Source organism: Mandrillus leucophaeus, unplaced genomic scaffold (assembly GCF_000951045.1).
Source record: "Mandrillus leucophaeus isolate KB7577 unplaced genomic scaffold, Mleu.le_1.0 Scaffold670, whole genome shotgun sequence".
NCBI classification, from domain to species: domain Eukaryota; kingdom Metazoa; phylum Chordata; class Mammalia; order Primates; family Cercopithecidae; genus Mandrillus; species Mandrillus leucophaeus.
Genome location: NW_012107253.1, coordinates 1090228 through 1117498, shown reverse-complemented (window position 1 = coordinate 1117498; position 27271 = coordinate 1090228). Strand labels below are relative to the sequence as shown.

General features: G+C 40.1%; 1 protein-coding gene across 1 annotated transcript in view; it reads left to right on the top strand.

The window, feature by feature from the left end:
- The window catches only part of KANSL1 (KAT8 regulatory NSL complex subunit 1), a gene marked incomplete at its 5' end in the record, with an annotated part of 65204 nt that overhangs the window by 15832 nt on the left and 22101 nt on the right, over nucleotides 1–27271 (top strand). Inside the window, 2 exons of the mRNA XM_012001951.1 lie at nucleotides 13041–13159; nucleotides 13984–14179. Coding sequence (XP_011857341.1) covers nucleotides 13041–13159; nucleotides 13984–14179 — 315 coding nt within the window. The remainder of the gene's footprint in view (nucleotides 1–13040; nucleotides 13160–13983; nucleotides 14180–27271) is intronic.

The window sequence follows — 27271 nt, the reverse complement described above, 5'->3', positions numbered from 1 at the left end:
CCTTCCTTCCTTCCTTCCTTCCTTCCTTCCTTCCTTCTCTCTCTCTCTATTTGTCTCTTTGTCTCTTTTTCTCGTTCGTTCATTTGTTCTTTCGTTCGTTCATTCGTTCTTGACCGGGTCTTACTCTGTCACCCAGGCTGGAGTGCAGTGACCTTGGCTCACTGCAGCCTCTACCTCCCAGGTTCAAGCCATCCTCCCACCTCAGCTTCCAAAGTAGCTGGCACTACAGGCATGCGCCACCATGTCCGGCTAATATTTGTATTTTTTTGTAGAGATGGGGTTTTACCATGTTTCCCAGGCTGGTCTCAAACTCCTGAGAACAAGCAGTCTGCTGGCCTTGGCCTCCAAAAGTGCTGGGATTACAGGCGTGAACCACTGCACCAGCCTAGACATAATTCCTAAATATATAGTGATTTACTGAATAACGAGGGAATCATGATGGTGACCAAACTGTTAACAGTATTTTAATACCAAATAAAAAGGAAGAATGCAGGAATATGATTACTCAGTAGCATACAAAAATTGTTAATGAACAATAAAGCTGTAATTTTGGACATTGTTTTCAACAAGATGCACACCAACTTTAACTTGTCAGCGTTCTAAAATAAACATCCAGTAAGACTTCTGGGCCCTAATCAATTATAGATAGTAGGTAAAACAAAGTTAAATAATTTATGTAGAGTCAGATGATTCCTAGGTGGGCTTGTTAGGTAATGTCCCAGTGCTACACTGCAAGGATACATAGTCTTTTTGCTTTATTTCCAAACAGGATGATTGTTTATTGACAGAACCAGTATGTATCTGCTTGGGTCTTGAATACAGTACAATTTATTGAACTAAATTGTTCTAAAAGAACCCAACCTATGAGCAAAAGAACTGGAGACTGAATGCATGGGTGAACCTTTTTTGAGTCATGGAGCAAATCAAGGAGTATTTTCTGGGTTGGGGTAGTGGGTACTGTTTTTATACCACAGAGCAGTGGGTTAGAGGAAGGGAAGACCTAAGGAGGAATGCCTAGAAAAATGCCTCTTTTTTTTTTTTTTTTTAACCTCTTCTTATTTCTGACTCAAAGGCAGTTTTAAAGGTGTAAGGCTAGCTGAGGGAGAGAAAACTTACGGGCCTCTAGCTTGGTAGCTGCCGATAAGTCATGTGTGTACAGATAAATGCTTCTGTGAAATTTAAGACTCCTTTTGAACAAAGAGGGTGTGCCCTTGGAAAGAGAGAATGTAAAAAGCAGTTGAGAGTTGTTCTCTAGTGTTCTGAAACATGCCTTTTATCTTCCCCACCTTCTCATTCTCTCTCTTCAACAAATAGAAGCCTGCTTTCCCCTGCTTAAGAAAAAGTAATGAGCAAAGAAGGACAGACTTGGAACCTGTACATGTTACTAGGTAAATTACTCAACAATTTGTCAGCAAAATTTCAGACAGAAAGTATTGCCAGGAAGAGAAGAGAGCATTCTCAGTCCATGTGCCCCAGAGCTTCTAGAATTCAATAGTCACTGCCTCATGGACTTGTATGTTATCAGAGGATGGAGTTCAGGGCTACCAAGTAGGTAGAAATTGAAGGAGGGAGTAGTGGCAAAGAGGGAGCTATGGGACATGGGGAGGGGCATAGGCCCACAATCTATTTGAACCCCTTTCAGATCTTTGTGCTCACCCCTGAACTGCACACATTTAGGGAAGATTTTATAGGACATAGTGGAAAGCAACATTGGAAAGCTAAAAGAGCTGAGCAGAGAAGATCATCATTGCCTAATGCAGGGAAGGCAGAATTTGGAGTTTGAATTCCAGCTATACTTGGCAAAAAACAGAGGACTTTGATTGAAACCAGTAAAAGCTCACACTTAAAAGAGTTAAAGAATGTTTCCCAGGACTAAGGCTTTCACCATAGGATTAAGGAGGGAACCAAAATAGACTCCAAACACTCTTTAGGAAAAGCTAACTAAATTCAGAGTCTCTATAATGTATTGCATACATTGTATACAATAGAAAATTATTATACATATGAATAAACACGAGAATATTCTAGTCATGAGGGAAAAGGGGAAAAAATAAGATGGAAAAAGTTGAACTTAATGGCTGGATTTTTGAATTTGAAAAGTCAGTTTACAAATGTATGAAACTTCAGGCCGAGCACGGTGGCTCACGCCTGTAATCCCAGCACTTTGGGAGGCCGAGGTGGGTGGATCACCTGAGGGCAGAAGTTTCAGAAGTTTCCCCAGTCTGACCAACATGGGGAAACCCAATCTCTACAAAAAATACAAAAATTATCCAGGTGTGGTGGCAGACGCCTGTAATCCCAGCTACTCAGGAGGCTGAAGCAAGAGAATCTCTTGAACTCAGGAGACAGAGATTGCAGTGAGCCGAGATCATGGCCCTGCACTGCAGCCTGGGCAACAGAGTGAGACTCTGTCTCTAAATAAATAAATAAATAAATAAATCATGAAACTTTGAGACTAATAGCCATGAGAATCACAACTTTGTAGTCAAAATCGTGAAAATCAAAAGGTGAAGACAACCTGATTCCTGAGCTGTGATGCTGTTTAAAAATTAGGAAAAAACAAACAGTGCCTAACTAACTCACACTACTTGGTGAAAGTGCTTTTTTTGTTAGCCTACAATTAGGAAAAAAATACATTCTAAAAACATTGTAGGCTGGGCACAGTGGCTCACACCTATAATCCCAGCACTCTGGGAGGCCAAGGTGGGCGGATTGCTTGAGCCTCGGAGTTCAAGACCACCAGCTCAGGCAACATGACGAAACCCCATCTCTACAAAAGATACAAAAATGAGCCTGGTGTGGGGGCATGCACCTGTAGTTCTCGTTACTCTGGAAGCTGAGGTGGGAGAATTGCTCTTAAGCCCAGGTAGTGGAGGTTGCACTGAGCTGAGATCACTTGAGCCTGGGCAACAGAGAACCTGCCTCAAACAAACAAAAACATTGTACTCTGTCTTGGCTAATGCAATACAGCAAGAAAAAAGCAATGAAAGGCATGGAAATTGGAAAAGATAGGGCCAAACTGCTTGTATTTGAAGATACAATACATAGAAACCCCATGGAATTGCCTAAACCTATGAGAATTATAAATTTAGTCAGGGTCTCCATATACAGGGTCAATATATAAAAGTCAATTCTGTTTTTATTTATTAGAGCAAACAATTGAAAAATGACCCGGAGAAACAGTTCCATTTGCAGTAGCATCAAGAAACATAAAATACTTAGGAATAAGTCTAACAAAAGACATTAATGACTTTATTGCTGAAACCATAAAACTCCTGAAAAAGATTACATAAGTGAATGGAGATGTATGCTATAGTTGTGCGTTAGAAGAGTCAATGTTAGACACACAGATTCAATGCAAAGCCAGTGAAAAATCCCAGCAAGATTTTTTGGTTTATGTTGTGCTGTTTTTGTTTTTTTTTTTTTTTTTTTTTTTTGAGACGGAATCTCACTCTGTCACCCAGGCTGGAGTGCAGTGGCGCGATCTCAGCTCACTGCAGGCTCCGCCTCCCGGGTTCACGCCATTCTCTTGCCTCAGCCTCCTGAGTAGCTGGGACTACAGGCGCCCGCCACCGTGCCCGGCTAGTTTTTTGTATTTTTAGTAGAGACAGGGTTTCACCGTGGTCTCGATTTCCTGACCTTGTGATCCGCCTGCCTCGGCCTCCCAAAGTGCTGGGATTACAGGCGTGAGCCACCGTGCCCGGCCTTGTTGTGCTGTTTTTGGTAACAGTTGAACGTTGATTTTCAAATGTGTATGGAAACATAAAGTACTTTCAATAGCCAAAACAATTTTTTTTTTTTTTTTTTTTTGGAGATAAAGTCTCGCCCTGTCACTCAGGCTGGAGTGCTGTGGTGTAATCTGGGCTCACTCACTGCAACCTCCACCTCCCGGGTTCAAGTGATTCTTCTGCCTCAGCCTTCCGAGTAGCTGGGATTACAGGCATGTGCCACCACACCCAGCTAGTTTTTGTATTTTTAGTAGAGATGGGGTTTCACCATGTTGGCCAGGCTGCTCTTGAACTCCTGACCTCAAGTGATCCACCTGCCTCGGCCTTCCAGAGTGCTGGGATTACAGGCGTGAGCCACTGTACCTGGCCAATAGCCAAAACAATTTTTAAAAACAAGAACCAAATTGGAGGAGTCCCACTCTCCTCCCACTACCTGATTTCCAGCCTTCTTACAAAGTTAAAATGTATGATTTGCTTTTAACAAGGTTTGATAGATAATGAAAGTTAGTAAAAACTTGTTGTTATTGTTCCAGACTGCACTTTGTGTCTGAAAAACTCTGTAAGTAGAACCAGGTGTCTTGTCTTTTCTTGAGTGCTTCTTGTTGGTCCAGTAAGCATATAGTGGGAGTGCTGGAGGGAATCAGCAAAGGTAGCTTCCTAGGGAATGATGTACTTGTTTCTGAGCCTTATGGACTTGCTGAAGGATGGTGTAGGGAGTGAGTTCCAGCAGGGAGTAATGTGTAATGCAGCATAGACTTGAAAGAGCCTAGCATTATCAGGGAACTGCAAATACTTTTCTGTGGTGGAGTGTTGGATGTTTCGGCCAGTTCAGAATGGATTCTATAATCTTGAGTACTTTATCCTGTAACTTATAGGAACCTGTAGACTGTACAGATTTACATATGAATGAAGTTTTTTTTTTAATGCTAGATATATTTTTTCTTCGTTCTTTTAAAATACGATTTTAGGCTGGGCATGGTGACCTAAAATCCCAGCACTTTGGGAGGCAGAGGCGGGCGGATCACCTGAGGCCAGAAGTTTGAGACCAGCCTGGCCCAACATGGTGAAACCCCGTCTCTACTAAAAATACAAAAATTAGCCAGGTGTGGTGGTGTGTGCCTGTAATCCCAGCTACTTGGGAGGCTGAGGCACAAGAACCACTTGAACCCAGGAGGCAGAGGTTTGCTGTGAGCCAAGATCGTGCCACTGCACCCCAGCCTGGCCAACAGAGCGAGATTGTGTCAGAAAGAAAGAGAGAGTGTGTGTGTGTTCAAATAGTAGTACAGAGTCTCTATATAATTTTCACCCAGCTTTCCCTAATGTTAACACATCTTGCCACAATAATCGTTAATTATCAGAACCACAAAATTAACATTGATTAACATTGAAATTAACATTGAATTTATGCAGAGTAATAGACAATTTATTTGAATTTCTGTATTATTAGTTTTCTTATTAATGTCCTTTCTGTTGTCCAGAATCTGTCATTGCTTTTAGTTTTTGTGTCTCTAAGGGTCCTTCAGTATGTGAGAGTTCTCAGTTTTTGTCTTCCGTTACTTGGATACAAAATTTCTGGTCAGTTATTTTGTATAGCGTTCCACAAATTGGTGTTTTTTGGTGTTTTCTCATTACTAGAGGTTACGCATTGTTTTACAGGAATGCCACAGAAGACACTGTACTCTTCACTACACTACAGAGGATTCATGATGTTGATTTGTGTTTCTAATAGTGATGATAGGTTTGTTCCCTTGGTTAAGGTGGTGCCTGACAGGTTTCTCCTCTGTAAAATCAGCGTTTTCCCCTTTGTAATAAACGACAATAGATTTATTTATTTAGAGATAGGGTCTTACTCTGTCACCCAGGCTGGAGTGCAATGTCGTGGTCACCACTCCAGCCTTCACCTCCCTGGCTCAGCTGTCCTCCCATCTCTCAGCCTCCCAAGTAACTGGGATCACAGGCATGTGCCACCATGGCAAATTTTTATGTTTTTTGTTGTGACAGGGTTTTGCCATTTTGCCCAGCTGGAATAAATGACTGCCTTATAGGGAGACACTATGTAAATATTCTGTTGCTCATTATATTTTCACCCATAATTTTATTGTTCACTGATGACTTTTTCCTACAGCAGTTATTGCTGTGTTGTTTACTGAAGGGTGATTGTTCTATTTCCTACCTGTATTAAATGGAATTCTGTTTGGAAGAGGTGTCTTCCCCCCTCATTTATTTACTCATTCATTCACTCAGTTGTTAATATCAGGATGCACCCATGGATATTAATTTTATTTAATAGATTATAACCTATTACTGTTATACAGTCACTCCAGTTACCTCAATTTTGGGTACTGGGCGCTCTTTCAGATTGGCTCCTGTGTCCTTTTAGCATGTACTGCTTATATTTTGAAATACTTTCTGGTACTAGATGTTCCAGGTTACTCTTGTATTTTGCCTACTCCAGCTCAGGTTCCTTTTATTATAAATTAAAATCTGAGTACTAGTGGTGCTCATTGTTACTTCGTAAGTGTCACTGCTTCTAGGATGACTCAAAAGGCAAAGCAAGGAAACGTGTATCTATGCTCACACATGCATACACACACATCTATATTTCTGTATCTACTTGCCTGTATATATATATAAAAAACCATAAGTTCATACCAGTTCAACACAGCAGCCTTCCCCCCTTCCTTATTGATGCTCGTTTAATCCTAGTACCCATATAGTCTCACAATTGTCATCTAATACCCCTGTGAAAAACACATTTACTGACTAGAATACAGTATTTTTGTGCAGTATGTTAACTGTTACGCAGTCAAAATACAGTTTTTTGAAGTTACATAGGTTATTTCCTTCCACCAAATTTTTCAGTATGGTTATGTTGTATTTGTAATACAGTTAGGTTCGTTTGTTACTACAATATTCCAATTCTAGCCTTCCCTGGTTCCCCCACCTCCCACTGTTAATTTTTATTTTTGTATGTGAAACATATATTGTGGTTCTAAAAGTTATACATTCTCTCTTTATATCCTTTTCTCATTCAACCTCCTGTAGGTTAGCAATTTCAGTACGTTTTGGATTATCTTTCCTGTATTTTTTTGCACCTATGAGCAGACACATGCATATATTTTTTAAAATCTCCTTCTTGGGTAAATATTTTTTTAAATACTAGATTTGAAGTTAAGGAGGGTTTTGTTTAGCAAAAGCATTGCTTCTATGGCAATTAACAAGTAACACATTATTTGTGTGTTAGTTTCTGTTTGTAAAATGATCCTGCTCCTTTACCCTTTCCTTACCCATCCTACTTTACTGAAGTGATGAGAAAAACAAGTGTACTATTAAGTGAAGAGCTAATGCTTTCTCAGAAGAAAGGCATGCTAAAAATGTAAGCTATTGCTGTTTCTTTTTACACAGTCCAAGCTACACCTTCATTCCATTGGTTTAAGCAGGAATACTCTTCCCTTCTTTGAAGTTTTGCAGTCACTAGGGACAGTGAGTGGTTCATTGGCCTGACAAGGGTTTTGGGGTAGAAGGTAAAGGGATAGATATTGACCGAGAAATATTTGACCCACGGTGTTAGAAAACACTGACAGGTTAGGTCTTTTTTTTTTTTTTGAGACGAAGTCTTGCTCTGTCGCCCAGGCTGGAGTGCAGTGGCCGGATCTCAGCTCACTGCAAGCTCCGCCTCCCGGGTTCACGCCATTCTCCTGCCTCAGCCTCCCGAGTAGCTGGGACTACAGGCGCCCGCCACCTCGCCCGGCTAGTTTTTTGTATTTTTAGTAGAGACGGGGTTTCACCGTGTTAGCCAGGATGGTCTCGATCTCCCGACCTCGTGATCCGCCCGTCTCGGCCTCCCAAAGTGCTGGGATTACAGGCTTGAGCCACCGCGCCCGGCCCCAGATTAGGTCTTTTACAGTAAATTGGACTATGGATAAATAAGTTGAACAATAAGAATTTAAGATGCATTTTTGCATTTGCTATATTTCTTTAAATTTTAGATAGGTATTTTCATGTGTTGGTAAACGTGAATCTTAGGTTTAGGAACCATTGGATTTGTAACAGCATTATGCTAATTAAAACTTTAAAAAAATGGTTCAAAATTGTTCTCATGTAATTGTATAGATTTTCTTTTATCCTCAACCTGCAGAAGTAGGGAAGTGAGGCACATAGCCCCACGTATGCAGAAATTAAAGCCTCGGCAATAACTTGGTGAAAATGGAATTTTCAGAACTTTCCACTCCTTGTTTAGTACAATTTTATGGCCATGGTGCTAGCTAATGGAAATGGCTAGTATACTATTTATAGGCCAGCAGTATTTTGGTGAATTTAAGCAAAACTATGCTCAGTATCATTGAAATGGGGGCTGGGTGGGCTTGAGACATGAAATCAGTCATACAAAGTCAAAAACTATTTTAAACCAGGAATAAAAGTTAAATTCCTGTCACCCAGTTAGCATTTTCTTCCCATTTTAATGTTTGTTGGGAAGGGAATAACTAACCAAAACTGAACTGTTGACTTTTCTAGCCAAATGAATGTGATGCATGTAAAAAAATGACATTGCAAGCAGGTGTGACATGGCATTAATTGAATAAAGTAAAAATACATACATACTTGCAGGTAGAGTTTAATTTCATTGTGTGTTTTTAAGTGTGTGACTCTCTGTTTTTACCCTTTAACCCTCTCTCTACTTTTTGGTAAAACAAATCTAGTAGACACTGGTTCTTAAACCCTAGAAAAAACCACCCCCATAAAAACTATTTAGTCTTAGCTTTTCATTCAAGGCCTCTTTGTCACACGTACTTGATCTGGCCCAGAAAGTGGAGTAATGAATCAGATGCCTGCTTTGTGTGAATAACAAATTTGAATCTCATTGCTGTGTTAGTAATTTTATGCTGTACACCTGGCCGTTTCAATCAGGGGTAAAACAATTCAGCAACCCTCCTTGCTACCTGTAACTGTAAGATTACGCCAAAAGATAATCCCCTAGGGCCCTGCTTTGGAGAGGAGGGGATTACAGAGGCACTCTGTCTACCACTTTAGCTTTTCTACTCTTTTCTTTCTGGCTGTGGGATGCGTAAACCCTGAGTTCATCTGAACATCAAATAAAATTCAAATGGAAGTTTCAATGATAATCCCTATTTTCTAGGTAGTAGAGTCTTAAGTTCTTTCATCCTTTTTGCAGTTGCCTATTGGATAGCAGATATCTGAGTCATGCTTTAGTTTTCTAAAAACACTAATGATGTAAACCACTGCAGTAGTAATAATGAAGCTGAAATTATTATGCGGATTTAATATTTCTGAAGTGTTTGTTAATGTTTCTCTACCCTCTGTGTTTGCAGCCTTTTAGACTGCAGGATAGGAAGTGTTCATTTTGTCTCAAGGGAGAGCGCCAGCATTTAAGGAGCTAGGTGAAATTGTGTTTGTTTATGTGTTTATGTTTTTCTTTTTCCAAATGGAACACTATGATTGGGATTAATATTTTAATCTCTTTGCATTGATGATGGGTTGCAGGACGTGTCCAAATGCCTGCTTTTGGATATTAGCTTGATTACAGAATTTCCCAAGATCTTAAGTAGATCCTTCCTGAATATCCAGTGCTTCCTTTTGTGTGGCTGGGAATGCAGGCCAGCCACAGTCCCTTTCTGATGTTTATGCTGTCGATCTCTGTATACTTCATGTTCTTGACAACATTTTCATGTTAATAATGTGCTGCCTGTTGACTTCAATTTTGATTTGGGAGCTGAATTATTCCAGGAAGATTCAGGTTTTTATAAGAAAATCAATAACATTCATATTAAAGCTGAATAGTATTTAAATATATACACCTGCAGGCATGAGAAACAAGACAGGCTGTTATAGCAGTAGTAGTTAGCTATATGGATGGTGACATTACTGGTGATTTTAGTTTACATATTCTTCTTCAGACTTTCTATAAGAAAGATAAATGTTTTGAATTGAGATTTTGTTAGAGAGCGGAAACATTTTATCTTGACAAGTGTCCTTGCAGTTAAATCTCATAATCCCTAGGAGAAAACTTAATCAAATGGAGAGTCAGTCAACCCATTTCTTAAACGTAGTGCCTTCTAGAACACGTGGGTATATAAATCAAATCACTGCCATAATTTAATGCTGAAAGCTATATTTTAAGTGAATATAAAATTAACAGAAGTAAGGATTGGTATTTCAGCAAAAAACTCTTGAGTTTTTTTTTTTTTAAACAACATTTTTCTATTGAAAGGAAACTTTTTCATCTAAACCAGAACTTCTGAAATCTAGAAAACCTATAACATGTCTGAAGTGATACATCTGTTAGTTAATGCCAACCTGAATTTTAAATTCTTTTGATTTTTCTTGTTCTTTGTCATACCATATTTGTTTAGTCTTTTTGAGGTTTCCCCTGTGTAGTAAAATCCTTACTAGCATTCAGGGGGGTATTTGGTTTTATGGGGGTTTCTTTTTAATATAAAAATATTACCTAAAATGTAAAGAAAATTTCAGAATAGTTTTACAAGTGTAACACTCTTTGTCTTGTTATCTATGTATGTATGTTTTTAGTCACTACAACTGTATTAAACTATTATTTTTGTCTCTTGAAATCTCTTCTTGCATAAGAGAAGAAATATCCTTTATGGTTCTTTTTAATATTTTGATTTGGTGTACCACAACTGATAACTATAGTTAAAATGCTTATAACTATTGAGTGTATTTAGATTATTGATAAATATCATTGCAGTGACCACCTTTGTGAATAAGATTTTTGGGGATGTGTTTGTTGAGTTACTCCTTTAGGGTAGATTTTTAAAAATTGGTTAGAATATTTTGTCAGAAGATAAGAATATCCTTATAGGTCTTGCTACTTAATACCGTGTTGCTTTCCAAGGGAAATCTGTGTAGAGCTTAAGGCAATGTGTCTATGCCAGATTTACTATAATTTTGATAGTATTGACAGTTGTTCAAGATGTTTGTGATATCTTAGTAGATGTACAGGATATCCAACAAAAAAGACAGCCTTTTCTCAGTGTTCACTCATTGTAGCATAGTTCTGTGACTTAATCTGTGTATATAGTTTCATCTGTATTTTAGGATAATTTGTATTAAAACTTTACCTCCCCAATCTGCTTTTTTGTGTGTGTTTTGTTTTGTTTTGGAGACAGAGTCTCTCTCTGTCTCCCAGGCTGCAGTGCAGTGGCGTGATTTTGACTCACTGCAACCTCCACCTCCTGGGTTCAAGTGATTCTCATGCCTCAGCCTCCCGGAGGAACCAGGATTATAGACATGTGCCACCATGCCCAGCTAATTTTGTATTTTGAGTAGAGACAGGATTTTACGATGTCGGCCAGGTTGGTCTCAAACTCTTGACCTCAGGTGATCTGTCTGCTTCAGCCTCCCAAAGTGCTGGGATTACAGGCATGAGCCACCACACCCAGCCTCAATCTGTTCTTTTTTGATGCTTGTCTAGGACTACTTTCAGGTTCAGTCCTATGGTGTTTTCTCCTTGGGGGTATAAAGACAAAAAAAAAAAAAAAAAATCAGCAGTATTGAAAAATAGAATTTCAGCCTCAAAATATTTACCTTGAAAGCATTTATAGGAAGCATTTTTAGGAATATTTACCTTGGAAGCTTTTATAGGAAGCAATTATAGGAATATTTACCTTGAAAGCTTTTATAGGAAAGAGAACTTCAGCATGCCCCAGAGTCAGTTCAAGTGTAAGGAGACAGGTTAGGTGTGGTGGACACCTGTAATCCCAGCATTTTGGGAGGCCAAGGAGGGCGGATCACTTGAGGTGAGAAGTTCAAGACCAGCCTGGCCAACATGGCAAAACCCCGTGTCTACTAAAAATACAAAAATTACATGGGCATGGTAGCGTGTGCCTGTAATCCCAGCTACTCAGGGAGGCCAAAGCAGGAGAATCGCTTGAACCAGGGAGGCGGAGGCTACAGTGAGCTGATATCATGCCACTGCACTGCAGCTTGGGTGGGAGAGCAAGACTTCATCTCAAAAAAATAAAGTAAGGAGTCAAAGACCCACAGCCTTTCTGGGATATTTCAACAATTGCTAGAACTGAGGGATAGCTGCATCTGTTGCTTTATTGCATATACCTCAGAGGTGCCATATGACTGGCATTCAAACTATTCCTATCCCTCTGGAGCCTAGTAAATATATAATTTGTTTTGAATACTGCAAATCAAACTTTTTATATTCTTTCTCATCTGTTGTTCCATTTTATATTCTAAACATATATTTGAATACTCTGAAGACAATAGTATCTGATACCATCAGATAATTAAATTCATTGAGATTTTATTAACTTTGTTTTCTGTCAGGGAAAAATATGTGTGTGTGTGTTTATTTGTTTGTTTATTCATTCATTCATTGAGACAGGGTCTCACTCTGTCACCCAGGCTGGAGTACAGTGGCATGATCATGGCTCACAGCAGCCTCTGTCTCCTGGCTCAGGTGATCCTCTTCCCACCTCAGCCTCCTGAGTAGCTGGGATTATATGCACGCACCACCATGCCCGGCTAATTTTTTATTTTTTTGTAGAGTTGGGGTTTTGTCATGTTGCCCAGACTGGTCTTAAACTCCTGGACTCAAGAGATCCTTCTACCTTGGCCTCTCAAAATGCCAGGATTACAGTCATGAACCACCATCCCCGGTCTGTGTGTGTATTTTTAAAGAAAGCATGGTTTTTAGAAAACAAGCTTCTAGTATACTTTGTTAGAGTTAAGCAGATACTGACTACATTTAAATTTCCTCTTAGTCATCTTGATACTGATGTTAGTATATCCTTCTTGATCATTAGTTGAAGGCTTATGTTACTATGTAATTGTTTTGCTAAGCTTCCGTTCCATAGAATTGTTGAGGTCATTTTCCTGTCAATAGGTACTTACTTCTAGTCTGTACATTTGGATTCTTCATCCCTTTTTCCCCCAAAGCAAAGCTAATGTCATATTCTCCTGCTCTCTCTCTCTCTCTCTCTCTCTCTCTCTCTCTCTCTCTCTCTCGTCTTTCTCTGTCTCTGTCTCTGTCTCTCTCTCATCTCTCTCTGTCTCTCACTGTGTTGCCCAGGCTGGTCTCGAAACTCCTGGTCTCAAGCGATCCTTCTGCCTTGGCCTCCCAAAGTGCTGCAGTTATAGTTGTGAGCCACCATACCTGGCCACTGATTCTCTTATTTTCTTTTTCCTCAGTCATTCAAGTTTTGGTTTTCAAATTGGTCATCAGAAGTTTTAGGTGCTTTGTGCAAATGAAGTGGTGGTGCTTTTCAAGCAGTGGTGCTGTTGGGTTCATGTTAATTTTTTTTTTTCCTTTTTCTTATTCAGATTGAGTCTTTTTCTCAGCCATTGGAAAACCATGGTCCCCCTATTATTGGTCATGTTTCAGAGTCACTGTCTACCAAGTCATGTGGAGCACTCAGACCTGTCAATGGAGTTATTAACACGTAAGTTTTAGCTCTTCTACTTCCTACTCTTAGACTTGTAAAGGTGTTTTGGAGCTCTTAGTTTTCTTTAGCTAGCCAGGACTGACCCTGGTTTAAAGAAGCGGAAGCCTTATCACTTAGTAACATTTTTAATCTTCACTGTATAATGAAGCAATGTGTTTTAATTAATTGTGTATTTTCCTTTTATCTACTAAAATGGAGTGGGCATGGAGTAAAATAAAAGACACTACAGTTATTGTGAATTATTATTGTTTTAATCTTACAGGAATTCCTCGGAAGTGTTTATATTAACCTCCTCTGCTCTAGGACAGATTAGATCTCCAAAGGCTATATTTGTAAATCTATATTTATTAAGATTCAAGGGAGAAAAAAATATTCAGGGAGATCCTATACAAGTGAATGATGTGTACAACACCCCTAAAATTCAAGATTCATAGAACTGATCCTAAGGAAGCCCATTAACATTTGCAAAATTCATCATTTTCTAACCAGTTGTAGTTCTCTAGACTTTATTTACTCATGTGTTTGTTGTAGAGGAGAACTCAATCACTAGAACTTGAGTTTATTTACTGACTTTTTTTGCCTTTGATACATGATGTAGTTAATGTGCACCAAGAGCCTTACACATAAGCGCACACAGGTAGATTAGCAGACATCAGGAGGAGACCTGCTTCTGCTCTAGAATGCTTCTTTGTGTCTGAACAGTAGCAAATAGAGGTTGAACCAGTATAAGAGGCTTTGTTTGTGTTTTCTTGTTGTTGTTGTTGTTTATTTATTTTATTTATTTGTGTGTTCTGAGAATACTCTTCCTTCCCCTTGTATAGTCTTCAGCCTGTCTTGGCAGACCATATTCCAGGTGACAGCTCTGATGCTGAGGAACAATTACATAAAAAGCAACGACTGAATCTAGTCTCTTCATCATCTGATGGCACCTGTGTGGCAGCCCGGACACGTCCTGTACTGAGCTGTAAGAAACGGAGGCTTGTTCGACCCAACAGCATTGTTCCTCTTTCCAAGAAGGTCGGTACAGATGAGAGAGTTGGTCATTGTCAAGCAGTGAGCCAGATGCTCAGATAGAGAGTTAGTCTCTTGCCAACTTTGGTGTTTTCTAAACTTGACTAACCACCAAGGTCTTCTGGGGAGCTTTATAAAATGCTGGGTTTCTGGGCCCTGTTTGCTCTGGAGTTGGGTGTTGGAATCTTGTTTTCAGAAAACACAAAGCTCCTAGGTGACTCTGCAGCTAGTTTTGAAAACCACTGTCTTGAGCTTTTTAATAGAAGTGAGAGAAATTGAAAGTTTAAGAACTGCCATTAACACTCTGAAGGAGAATAGTGTGCCCTCTCACCTTCATTGTTACCACTGAAAATGGCAGTATAGAATCCTTTGCCCTAAAAAAGAATCTTGGCCATGTGCAGCAGCTCATGCCTGTGATCCCAGCACTTTGGGAGGATCACTTGAGCCTAGGAATTGAATACCAGCCTGGGCAATATAGTGAGACCTTCATCTCTACAAAATATTTAAAAATTAAGCATGGTGGTGCACATCTGTAGTCCCAGCTACTCATGAGGCTGAGGCAGAAGGATTGCTTGAACCCATAAGGTTGAGGCTGCTTTGAACTGTATTTGTGCCACTGTACTTAAGCTTGGGTGACAGAGTGAGACCCTGCTTCAGAAAAAAAAAAGAATCTTCACTAAAGTTTTTAAATTGATGTTACTAAAAAAAAGTTTGTCTTCACAAAGGAAATGGAGGTTAATTCACAACTGCAGGGAATTTTAGATTGCTGACTCTTCAAATAGCAGTTGACTTTATTCCACAACTAATGAAATAATAATACTCAGTAAAATGGTACTGTGCAGGAATTAAGAGCATTATCTTTGAAGATGATAAACTTGGGTTTGAATCATGGTACTACCACTTAGTAGTTTGGTAATTTGGTGCATGTTAACCACCCCGATTTCCACTCCTCTCTAAAGCCTCAGAGATCTCATAGGGTTGTTTGAGGATTAAGTGAAATGTATGTAACATGCTTATTGGAATGTCTGGTTGGTAAGTTCCTAGTACAAAGTGGCTGTTACTGTTACCATTTTTGTTGTTCATTCATTCTTTCAACAAATATTTATTGGCTTCCTGCAACGAGCTAAATCTGTCTAGTCACTGGGTATACAACACTAAACAAAACAGGCAAAACTGCTTACCCTGTGAAATGTTCTCGTTGTTAAGAGAAAGAAAATACCTTAACTCTGCAGTGTGTCCTATAGCATTAAATCTTGGAGAGAGGCTAGGCACAGTGGCTCCTACCTGTAATCCTGGCACTTTGGAAGGCCGAGGAAGGAGGATCACTTGAGTTCAGGAGTTTGAGACCAGTCTGGGCAACATAATGAGACCCCATGTCTAAAAAAACAGAAAGCCAGCTGTGGTAGCGAGTGCCTGTAGTCCACCTGCTCAGGAGGCTGAGGCGGGAGGATCATTTGAGCCCACCAGGTTGACACTGCAGTGAGCTATGGTCGCGCCACTGCACTCTAGCCTGGATGATAAAGTGAGACTCCATCTGAAAAAAAAAAAATCCTGGAGAGAGAAATGCAGTAGAGGGGGATAGAGAGTGCTGGAGAGCTCAGATAGAGAAGAAGTATACAGATTAGTCCTTTGAGGTATTCCAGAGCTTAGGTATTCCTCCTCATTCCTATGAAAGATGAAGAAAGGATTGGGAAGGGAGTGACCAATAAAGTAGAAGAAAAACCAAGAGAGTGTGGCATGAAGAGAATGTGGTATGTGAAAGGCAAGTGGAGAAAGCGTTTCGGAGGAGGAGGAGGAGGGATTGGATTGTGTGTGACAGTTGCTACAGACGGGACCAGTAAGATGAAGACTGAGAATTGAGACCATTGAATTTAGTGGGGCGGGGTTGTTGCAGACATTGGTGAGCAGTTTTGGTAGAGGGAGAAGGGTGAATGAAAGCTTGGTTGGAGTGGATTCAGGAGAGAAAGCCACAGAAGGAATTGAGGGAACGATTGTAGATAACACTTTCAAAGAACGTTGCTGTAAAAGAGAACAGAGAATGGGAATTTTTCTTAAGGGAGCCACTAGCAACGTATTTGCTAATGACAAGGGAGATGAGAGAATTGCTGAACAATTAGTATTTGCGTGGTGAATTTTCAGTACTTTCCTTGTTTGGTTCTCGTATGCAGTTGTACTGTGTAAGTTTGCCATGTTCTCCTTAAAGGAAAGAATTGTTAGAATTGACTGTCAGGCGATACCATTTCTTCCTGTCTATTCCTTGGACTCTACTTGAAATATCAAAATGGCAGAAATAGAAAAGAGTAAAGGATTTGGCAGGGTTTTCATGTTGGCATTTCAGTCTCAGTTTTTGTTTTTTTTTAAACTAATAGTCGTATATGTCTAAATGATTTTCAGAGGAATTGATAACAGGAATGTCAGAAAACATATTACTGTCAAGTGTAGGAAAGTAGCTTTTTGTCAATTCCTTGATGAATTTAACACAGAATGCTTTTACATTAAAAAAAAAAAAACAACAAAAAACAAAACACCACATGAAAATAAAGCACCCTTCCTCTGTTTTGGCAGTTTACGAGCCACTGTGGCATGACATCTAGGAGTCATATAAAAATTTTCTGAAGTATGTGGTGCCCTCCTGGATTTCGTTTTTTAATATGTGAAGTAGCAAACCTTCTTTTGATCGATGCCTAAGAACAAATGTAGCTTTGAATGTACTTATAAAAGGTAGCTTAGGCAAGGGATAGGCATAAAACTAAATATCCTTTTGTTCCAATGCCAGTTTCTAAAACAGAATCATCCTGACACAAAATTAAGCTGTATGAAAAATAAGACAGAGAAATTAGTTTACTTTGGGAAATAGACCATGTACTAGATCTAGCAGAAAGCTGGAGTTCTGCCAGAGTTGGAGACACACACCATTCCTTCTGACTAGGTTGCTTTCTGTGTCTCACATGGCTCCTTGCTCACGACATGACCTCAGTGGTATTTGCTGATGAGCAACCATCTTGCCTTCTGTCACTTTGAATTGCTCGGTTTTCCAGGCAGATTTATTCAAGAGCATTTTTGAGTGCCCACCGTATTATTCAGGGCAGCCAGATTGCGTTAGTAAGCAAAACAAAGCCCTTACCTTCATGGAGCTTACTTTCTAATGACAGAGCAAAGAAGTTAACATGTAAATTATGTTCTAATACTGTTACATGACAGTTCACATTTATTGTGAGTACAGAACACACAAAACAAGTGATTAATATTTTTTCCTTACCTACATCTTAAATGATCTCTACTGCATTCCAGAACCAAATATAAAACACACTTGAGGGAACTCATTCAGTTTTTTTTGTTTTTTCTTTGAGGTGGAGTCTTGCTCTGTTGCTTAGGCCGGAGTGCAATGGCGCGATCTCGGCTCACTGCAACCTCCTTCTCCCGGGTTCAAGTGATTCTCCTGCCTCATTCTCCCTAGTAGCTGGGGTTACAGGCATACACCACCATGCCCAGCTATACTTTGCATTTTTAGTAGAGACGAGGTTTCACCATGTTGGCCAGGCTGGTCTCGAACTCCTGACCTCAAGTGATCCACCTGCCTCGGCCTCCCAAAGTGCTGGGATTATAGGCATGAGCCACTGCACCCGGCCCAGTTACTGTGTTTTGTGTGTGTGTGTTTTGGTGGAGTCTCCCTGTTGCTCAGGCTAGAGTGCAGTGGTGCGATCTTGGCTCACTGCAACCTCCACCTCCCAGGTTCAAGCAATTCTCCTGCCTCAGCCTCCTGAGTAGCTGAGATTACAGACAGGCATGCACCACCACACTTGGCTAATTGTTGTATTTTTAGTAGCGACAGGGTTTCACCACGTTGGCCAGGCTAGTCTCAAACTCCTGACCTCAGGGGATTTCGCCCGCCTCGGCCTCCCAAAGTGCTGGGATTACAGGTATGAGCCACTGCACCCAGCCCAATTACTATGTTTTTAAAGGGCTGTCAGCTTAGTTGAATTATGGCTGGAATATATCTTAAAATTGAGATGCACATTTACTGCAGTAACTCTTTTGCCCTTAAAAAGGTTGGCCAGGCGCGGTGGCTCATGCCTGTAATCCCAGCACTTTGGGAGGCCAAGGTGGGCGGATCGCGAGGTCAGAAGATTGAGACCAGCCTGGCCAACATGATGAAACCCCATCTCTACTAAAAATACAAAAATTAGCTGGGCATGGTGGCACGTGCCTGTAATCCCAGCTACTCGAGAGGCTGAGGCTTGAACCAAGAAGTTGGATGTTGCAGTGAGCTGAGATCTTGCCACAGCATTCCAGCCTGGTAACAGAGCAAGACTCCCTCTTTTTTTTTTAAAAAAAAAAAAGGTGGGGGGAGCTGCTATGTTGTATCACTTGTACTTCTTAAAATCAATGACTAAAACAAAGAGTTCAGTAAGTTAAACTTGTTGGGAATAAACAGAAATGAGATCTATCAGTAAATAATAGGAAGCCTTGAATTCCCAAACTGTTGATTTGGGTTTCAGTCTATAAGTTTTAATGTTTTGAACGGAGAAGTGTCATAAGCTATTTTGGGGGAGGTAAATCTGTAACTTTTTTTTTTTTTTTTTAAGTCGGAGTCTTACTGTGTCACTCAGCCTGGAGTGCGATGGCACGATCTCAGCTCACCGCAGCCTCCGCCTCCTGGGTTCAAGGAATTTTCCTGCCTCAGCCTCCTGAGTAGCTGGGATTACAGGCATCCACCACCACGCCTGGCTAATACTTGTATTTTTAGTAGAGACAAGGTTTCACCATGTTGGCCAGGCTGGTCTCTTTGGCCAGACTGGTCTCGAACTCCTGACTTCAGCTGATCTGCCCACCTTAGCCTCCCAAAGTGCTGGGATTACAGGCATGAGCCACCATGCCCGGCCAATCAGTAACTATTATGTTTGGGATGGATTGGCACAAGAGACTGGAGGTGGAAAGACAGACTAACAGTAGTAATGCTGGAGGATATAATAGTGTACGGCCTCTACAACTCTGAAGGTGGAATATTTTAAATGTAATCTAAGGAATAATCACTAGGGTGTGGCAAGTGAATATCAGAGTAAGGCTCATCAAGAACATGGAGTACTTCCTAAATCATGATTTTATTATAAAATGATGGAATTACTAGTTGTAATTACTGAATCGCCTATATTGCTATTTACTGGGGGTCTAGTATGGTAGACGTTAGTAATTAAGTGAATGAAGAAGCACTCCAGTAGAAAGTTCTTATAATATATGCCATTATGTTCTTTTCCTGGCCCAGTGCCTAAGTGAAGTAGGTGTTTATAACTTAACCTAAGCGTACTAAGATTTCAGATCAATAAAGTTATTAAAATAGGTACCAGCCAATTTTAAAATAGGGTTGCTTTTTATTTGTTAAGTGAAATTATGTTTATAATTAAACCATAAGACAAATAGTATTGTTTTTAAAAAAGGAAAGGAATGTAGTTTTATTAATAATTTACTGTATTCTCATTCTCAATTTACTGTGGACCATTAGACACCTGTGTATAGTCTGGCAGTGGAAACCATCAGTGTTTGGAAATGAATGGTTGAAAAGGCTGGGTTTTTTTGTACTAATAACCAGTAGAATAAATAATGGCTACATGTATTACTAACATACCCTTGAAATTTTTTTATTGCCCTCAATAGCATTTCTTTTAAATTTTTTAAAAAGTAGCATTTCCTAACAAATTGGCAATGTTATGGCATCATTTTAGAATTTTGTAGTCCATGTTATCTTAGGGGGATTGCTGTGAGCTAAATTTTAAAGCTGGCTTCCGTAGAATTCCGAGTAATCCTCCTCTTCTTCCCATTGTATCACACTTGAAGAGTGGCATTTTTGTACAGGGCATTCTCTTATGGCTATGACCAGGTTTTCTGTAGACATCAGGGTAGATAAAGGTGTTAATATATAATTCTAGGCTTCCTAATTTTGATTCCACCTATTTAAATCCAGTTTCATGACACCATGGTTGAGGACTAATGAGCTAGAGTTAGTATGAGTCAGTATTAAAAGTTAATAATTTGATAAGTTCTTCCTTGACAGAGTACGATAGACCTTGGAGGCCCATCTTTTTAATACTAGTTAGACATTTGGAAGGGAGCAAGCATGCCATGTAGAAAATTGTAGTACCTTAGGACATAAAGCTACTAAAAGAATACTCAAATCACTCTGTGCTTAGAATAGTTACCTCTTAACAGTTATGAGGATGTTTTACATATACATTATAAGACACATACAAAATAAATTTTGAAAGACTGAGATAAAATAGAAGCTTACATGTTTTGTTTCTTCACTCTGATGGATCTTCAAGAGCCAGTTGTGGGATACGCTTGATTTTGATAGAGTTGCCAGACCTATGAAAATCTTTCCAAATGTTAACAGTGGATGAGTTAAATAACAAATATCAAATGCAAAGCAAAATCAAATGATTATAACTTGTCCTTGAGCCAAAAGGATTTTTTTAGTGTTTTGGACAAATATGCTATGATTAACAGAAAATGGTGAATATTTTACTTTGGTATTAATTCCTTCATAAGTATTAAATTGAGTATTTCTTGGGAGTCCCTTCAAAGAGAATTGATAGCATTACAGTATTAATTAAGGGAACACAGGAATTTCTTCATGTATCAAGTCTTTTATCTATTTTATTATTTTATTGAGATGGAGGTCTCACTGTTGCACAGGCTGATTTTTTGTGTTTTATTGTTGTTTGTTTTTTGTTCCCTCCCCCTCCCCCGCCCCACTAAGATGGAGTCTCGCTCTGTCACCAGGCTGGAGTGCAGTGGCGCAATCTCTTCATCTCAAAAAAAAAAAAAAAAAAAAAAAAAAAATTAACCAGCTGTGTTGGCAGCTACACAGGTGGTGAGGCAGGAAAATGGTTTGAATCTGGGAGGTGGAGGTTGCACTGAGCCAAGATCAAGTTACTGCATCCAGTCTGGGTGACAGAACTAGACTCTGTCTCAAAACAATAACTTTTTTTTTTTTTTTCCTGTTTCTCTCTTAGTTCCAGCTGAGAACAAGTGTTGATCAGTTTCCTTCTCTCTCTCTCTCTCTCTCTCTCTCTCTCTCTCTGTTTTTGAGTCAGAGCCTCGCCTTGCTTTGTCGCCAAAACAGAGCCTCGCCTTGCTTTGTCGCCCAGGCTGCAGTGCAGTGGCATGACCTCGGCTCACTGCGACGTCTGCTTCCCGGGCTCATATGATTCTCCTTCCTGCCTCAGCTTCCCAAGTAGCTGGGACTACAGGCACATGCTTCCATGCCCAGCTAATTATTGTAGTTTTGGTAGAGACGGGGTTTCACCATGTTGGCCAGGCTGGTTTCGAACTCCTGACCTTAGGTGACTGCCCGCCTTGGCCTCCCAAAGTGCTGGGATTACAGGCATCAGCCACCAAGCCCAGCCTCCTTTCCTCCTCTTAGCATTTCCTGAAATCTAATTCTAGTCTCAACAACAAGACTGCCAGAAGCTCTCTGTCCTTTTCAGAGACTTTCCACTTAGCTTCATAGCCTCCTACCATTCACAGCTTCAGCGTTTTCTTTGGGAGAGTGGGTACTTGTCATGCTTAGTTCCCTGTCCTCTCTTTTTATTGATAATTTGACATTTCAAGTCTCTAGTGTTATCCATTCAGCCCTGTAAGACCACCAAAAGCTCTGCTCGTTTTTTTTTTCTTTTTTCTTTTTTTTTCAAGATGGAGTCTCGCTCTGTTGCCCAGGCTGGAGTGCAGTGGCACAATCCTTGGCTTACTGAAACCTCCGTCTCCCAGGTTCAAGTGATTCTTCTGCCTCAGCAAGTAGCTGAGATTACAGACACTGCCACCATGCCCAGCTAATTTTTGTATTTTTAGTAGAGACGAGTTTTCACTATGTTGGCCAGCTTCTTTTCCTCTCTGGAATCTTGGCTCTCAATATTGTCATTATGTCAGCATTTTTCTTACGTTTTGAGAGAGAGAGAGTGTGTGTGTGTGTGTGTGTTTTAAATCTGGCTTTTCCAGTTAGAGTGTTGGTTTGATATAAGCTATCCATACTATGTGATTTATTTGTTGAGAAAACTTTATTTATCCCTTAGTTTCCCACAGCCTACTTTCTTTTAAAAATTGTATACCTATAGTATTATTTTCTTGCCTCTTGGCATATCTAACAATGTTTTATTTATGTTTTAAGCCAAAAATCCAATTAATAATTTTCCCTGCTTGTAGCACGTGGATTGTGCTATCTTCCTTTAAAGAGGCTTTGTTTTGCTGGCAAGTAAATTCCTTGTCATTTGTTAGGTCGGTGAGGAGTTGGCTGACTTAGTAGTTTGACTGCACAACTAAAGCAGGATCTTCTCTCTTGAATTCTCTATGCAACTTTGACTGGTCACAGTTTAAAAGCCTCCCAGACTTGTGTTAGCTGTGGAAACCATTTCAGTTCACAGCTGCCTAGTTGCTCTTGCCTGGCCTGATAGTTTCACCCTATACGTGCACCTTTTAATATTTAGCAAACACTCGGGGATCTAATGAAGATTTCTGGGGCTCTTTCTGTAAAGCTTCCTCCTCTCAAGAATTCTGCCTTGCAATTTTCAGTTTCCTTAGTCTCTGAATTCTGATCTAGGGAGAATTTGCTTCCTCAATTCAGTGAAGCTATTGTGCTCTGCTTCAGATCCTTCTCCCTGCCCTGCAGTCTAGAATGTACTTCCAGGCAGAAAACGAGGGCAGTCTTAGAGACCACCCCATTTGTTTCTCAGTCGTATACTGCCTGTTGTCCAGTTTCCTCGTTAATGACTGAAAGGTGAATCTGATCACTATTACTCTGCTAGAAGCAGAAGTCCTGTGGTGTCACTGTTTTCTTCTCCAAATTTTGTTACGAAATTACTCAGATACGAAGTTGAATGAATTTTACAGTGAACACCTGTGTAGCTACTCCCTACGTTCTGCCACTAACATTTTAGAATACAATCATCCTTCCATTTATTAATCCATCTTATTTTTAGTGCATTTGAAAAACAGTGGTGTTTTTCTGTCCCTTGTGTTTCTTGAAAACTAGTAGAGACTTGAATAAATCCGGTTTTGAGTTTTGTGAGAAAACACAAGGTGGCCTTATTATGCTTGTATCAGAAGACACGTAATGACTAAACTGTTTGTGTTATCAACCACTGGTGATAATTGCCTGGACCCATTGTTACATTGGAAGTTGAAGAATGGTGATATTCTACTTGTATCATTTCTGTTTTTCTTTTATTAGCTAGAATATGTTTATAAGGGTAAACTTGTCCTTTTCAACTATTTGTTTACCCTGAGGTACAGTTTTTATAGAAGAAAGCATGATTTGTTGTTGTTGTTGTTTATTTACCAATTTTCAAAATAACATTAGTTTTCTACCATCCTCTAAAGACAGTCACTGAAGTTTTTCATGAAGGGGCTGTGAGTCATTGATTGAAACATATTTGAGGTATTTCAAGCCATTGTAGTCTTTTCTTTATGATGCTAATGTTACCTGATCTTTGGCTAGTGGAAGCTCTCTTCGAGCTTGTTCTTGAGTCCTTTTCCTTTGACTGCAGTAGTCTTTGTTCTCACTATTAATTTCTGTTTTGTTTTTTGTTTTCCTTTTTTACTGAGTCTTATGTTTACTGTGACTCACCACTAATATTTAATGAGAGCCTGTGCTTTGAATTTTTCTAGAAGGGATGACCGTAATTTGAACCTCTTGGTTCTCAATGATTTTGTCCTCACAGGAGACATTTGGCAATGTCTGTAGTAATTATTGATTTTCACAAACTGGGGGAGTAGGGAGGCACATGCACCATGAGGACAGAGATGCTGCTTGATATCTGCAGTGCACAGGACAGTCCCCCACAACAAAGAAGTGCCAGCTGTTGAGAAATCATGCAGTACACTAATTTAGTTACAAAGTCATTTGATCTTTCCTACAATCCCATGAAATTGGTATTGTCAGTCCTTTTTAACAAGTGAGAAAATTTAAGGATGTCATGTGACTTATCAATGATCATATTATACAGTGTTAAGCTAGAATTTTGAAATCAAGATCTCTGATGGTAAATGTTCTATCAGGTTCTCCCCTTAAATATAAATAGCCATACTTATGGTTTTATAAAAGTGATTAAGTGTCGAGAGCCAGATACTGTTGTGAGTTATTTGTGTTTAAAATAACTCTATCAGGTACTCTCCTGTTAGTAAAGATGAAGACACAGTAACTTGTCTAAGGCCACACAGCTAGTAAGCAGCAGAGTCAGGGTTCAAACCCAGGCAGTCTGGCTCCATAGCTCACACTGTTAACCACTATGTATTGCTTCACAATTTTTTTTTTTTTTAGATTCAAGTATAATATTTGTTTTTATATTTAAATCTCTATTTGGGGCCAGACACGGTGGCTCACACCTGTTATTCCAGCACTTTGGGAGGCCAAGGTGGATGGATTACCTGAGGTCAGGAGTTTGAGACCAGCCTTGCCAGCGTGGCGAAACCCCATCTCTACTAAAAATACCAAAAAAATTAGCTGGGCGTTGTGGCGGGAGCCTGTAGTCCCAGCTACTCTTGGTTTTCCTAATTCATTTGTTGAAAAAGTAGTATCTCCTTTTTTAAAAAAAAACTGATTTAAAAGTATTACTTTAAACAATAAACTGTCATATATATTTTGGTCAATTTTTGTTTTTATTTAATTTTTCTGTTTCTTAACCGGGCAGATTATTTTAATTACTATAACTGTAAAACATGTAATAGGCCAGATCACTCCCCTGTATTTTTGCTTATCAGAAATGTGAGGGGTGGGAGGGGAATGGTTCCTCACATTTATTCTTTCAGTTGTATCTTTTACATTATTTGTTTAAATCCCCTTTGCCTTGTCTCCCCTCCCCCCTCAAGTCTATTAAGGTTCTACATTAATTTGTAGAATATCAATATCTTTAAACTTTGTGCTGAAATTTCTTGTTAAAGTTATTCCAGGGCATTTTTTGTTGTTACAGTCAATAATATCTTTTTTCACTTGTATTTCTTTTCTTTTTTTTTTTTGAGACCAAGTTTTGCTCTTGTCACCCAGGCTGGAGTGCAGTGGTACAATCTCAGCTCACTGCAACCTCCGCCTCCTGGGTTCAAGAGATTCTTCTGCCTCAGCCTCCCGAGTAGCTGGGATTACAGGTGCCCACCACTACACCTGGCTAATTTTTTGTAGAGACGGGGTTTCACCATGTTTGTCAGGCTGGTCTTGAACTCCTGACCTCAGGTGATTCACCTTCCTCAGTCTCCCAAAGTGCTGGGAATACAGGCGTGAGCCACCGCGCCTGGCCTTTCACTTGTATTTCTAAATAAAAATTACTTTGGGCCAGGCGCGGTGGCTCACATCTGTAATCCCAGCACTTTGGGAGGCCGAGGCGGGTGGATTACGAGGTCAGGAGATCGAGACCATCCTGGCTAACGCAGTGAAACCGCTTCTCTACTAAAAATACAAAAAAATTAGCCGGGCGTTGTGGCGGGCGCCTGTAGTCCCAGCTACTCGAGAAGCTGAGGCAGGAGAATGGCGTGAACCCGAGAGGCAGAGCTTGCAGTGAGCTGAAATCCGCGCCACTGCACTCCAGCCTGGGCGACAGAGCGAGACTCCGTCTCAAAAAAAAAAACCAAAACAAAACAAAAGTTACTTTGAAGACTGACATTTAAAGAAAAAGACATGATGTGAGAGAATGACCATGGAATTAGTGGTTGAAGAGCCAAGTGCAGAGGCTTATGATGTGAAAGGTTGCCTGCTATCTTGGAGAAATATAGCAAGGAAATCAGAGTAACTGATGGTGTCAGCTAGGAGAGTAACAAAAAATGAAGTGAAGTCAGAGAGGGAATAGAGGCGACAAATGCTGTAGGACCTTGTGGAAACCATGCAAGAAGTTTGGTTTCTATTCGTCATGAGATGAGAAGTCATTTGGAAGATTATGAGGTTCGTATGATATGATTGAGATTTTAAAACAAGGTTTACACTGATTACTGTGTTGATTTGGAAGAGCCAGTAGGCGGAGGATCAGTTAGGAGGCTTGAAGAAACCCATTTGAGAAAAGATAGTGACTTGGACTAGATTGAGTGTAGTTAAGGTGGTATGAAGTGGTTGGATTCTGCCAATAGGATTTCATGACTGGGGCTGGTCACGGTGGCTCACGCCCGTAATCCCAACACTTTGGGAAGCTAACGTGGGTGGATTATCTGAGGTCAGGAGTTCGAGACCAGCCTGGCCAACATGGTGAAACCCTGTCTCTACTAAAAATACAAAATATTAGCTGGGCGTGGTGGTGCACGCCTGTAATCCCAGCTGCTCGGCAGGCTAAGGCAGAAGAATCTCTTGAACCCAGGAGGCGGAGGTTGCAGTGAGCCGAGATCACGCCATTGCACTCCAGCCTGGGCGACAAGCAAAACTCCATCTCAAAAAAAAAAAAAAGAATTTCGTGATTGGATATGAGGTGTGATAAAAAGAAAGGAGTTTAGCATGAGTCTGAGAGTCTGAGGATTTAGGACTTAGGAGATAGGGAAAGAGCAGGACTCAGTTTTGAACATGTTAACTCTGAGATGCCTGTTGAGTCTAGGCTAGGCACAGTGGCCCAGGCCTGAAATCCCAGCATTTTGGGAGGCCAAATTAGGAGTATTGCTTGAAGCCAAAAGTTTGAGATTCAGCCTGGACAGTGCAGTGAGAGTCTTCTGTCTCTACAAAGAGTTAGCACAATTTTAAAAAAAACATAAGTCTGAGATGTTGAGTGAGCAGTTAAATATGCAAGTCTGAAATGATGTTGCTTGATTTCTTAATATTGAATGATTTTGATATTCAGAAATAAATCCCTAGTGCTCATGATATGTTTATATTTGTTGTTAATTTTGTGTTTGTCTGTTTGTTTCTTTTTGAGATGGAGTCTCACTCTGTCGCCCAGGCTAGAGTATGGTGGTGCGATCTCGGCTCACTGCAACCACCGCCTCCCAGGTTCAAGCGATTCTCCTGCCTCAGCCGCCTGAGTAGCTGGGACTACAGGTGCCCTTCACCATGCCCGGCTAATTTTTGTATTTTTAGTCTTAGAGACAGGGTTTCACCATATTGGCCAGGCTGGTCTCAAACTCCTGACCTCGTGATTCGCCCGC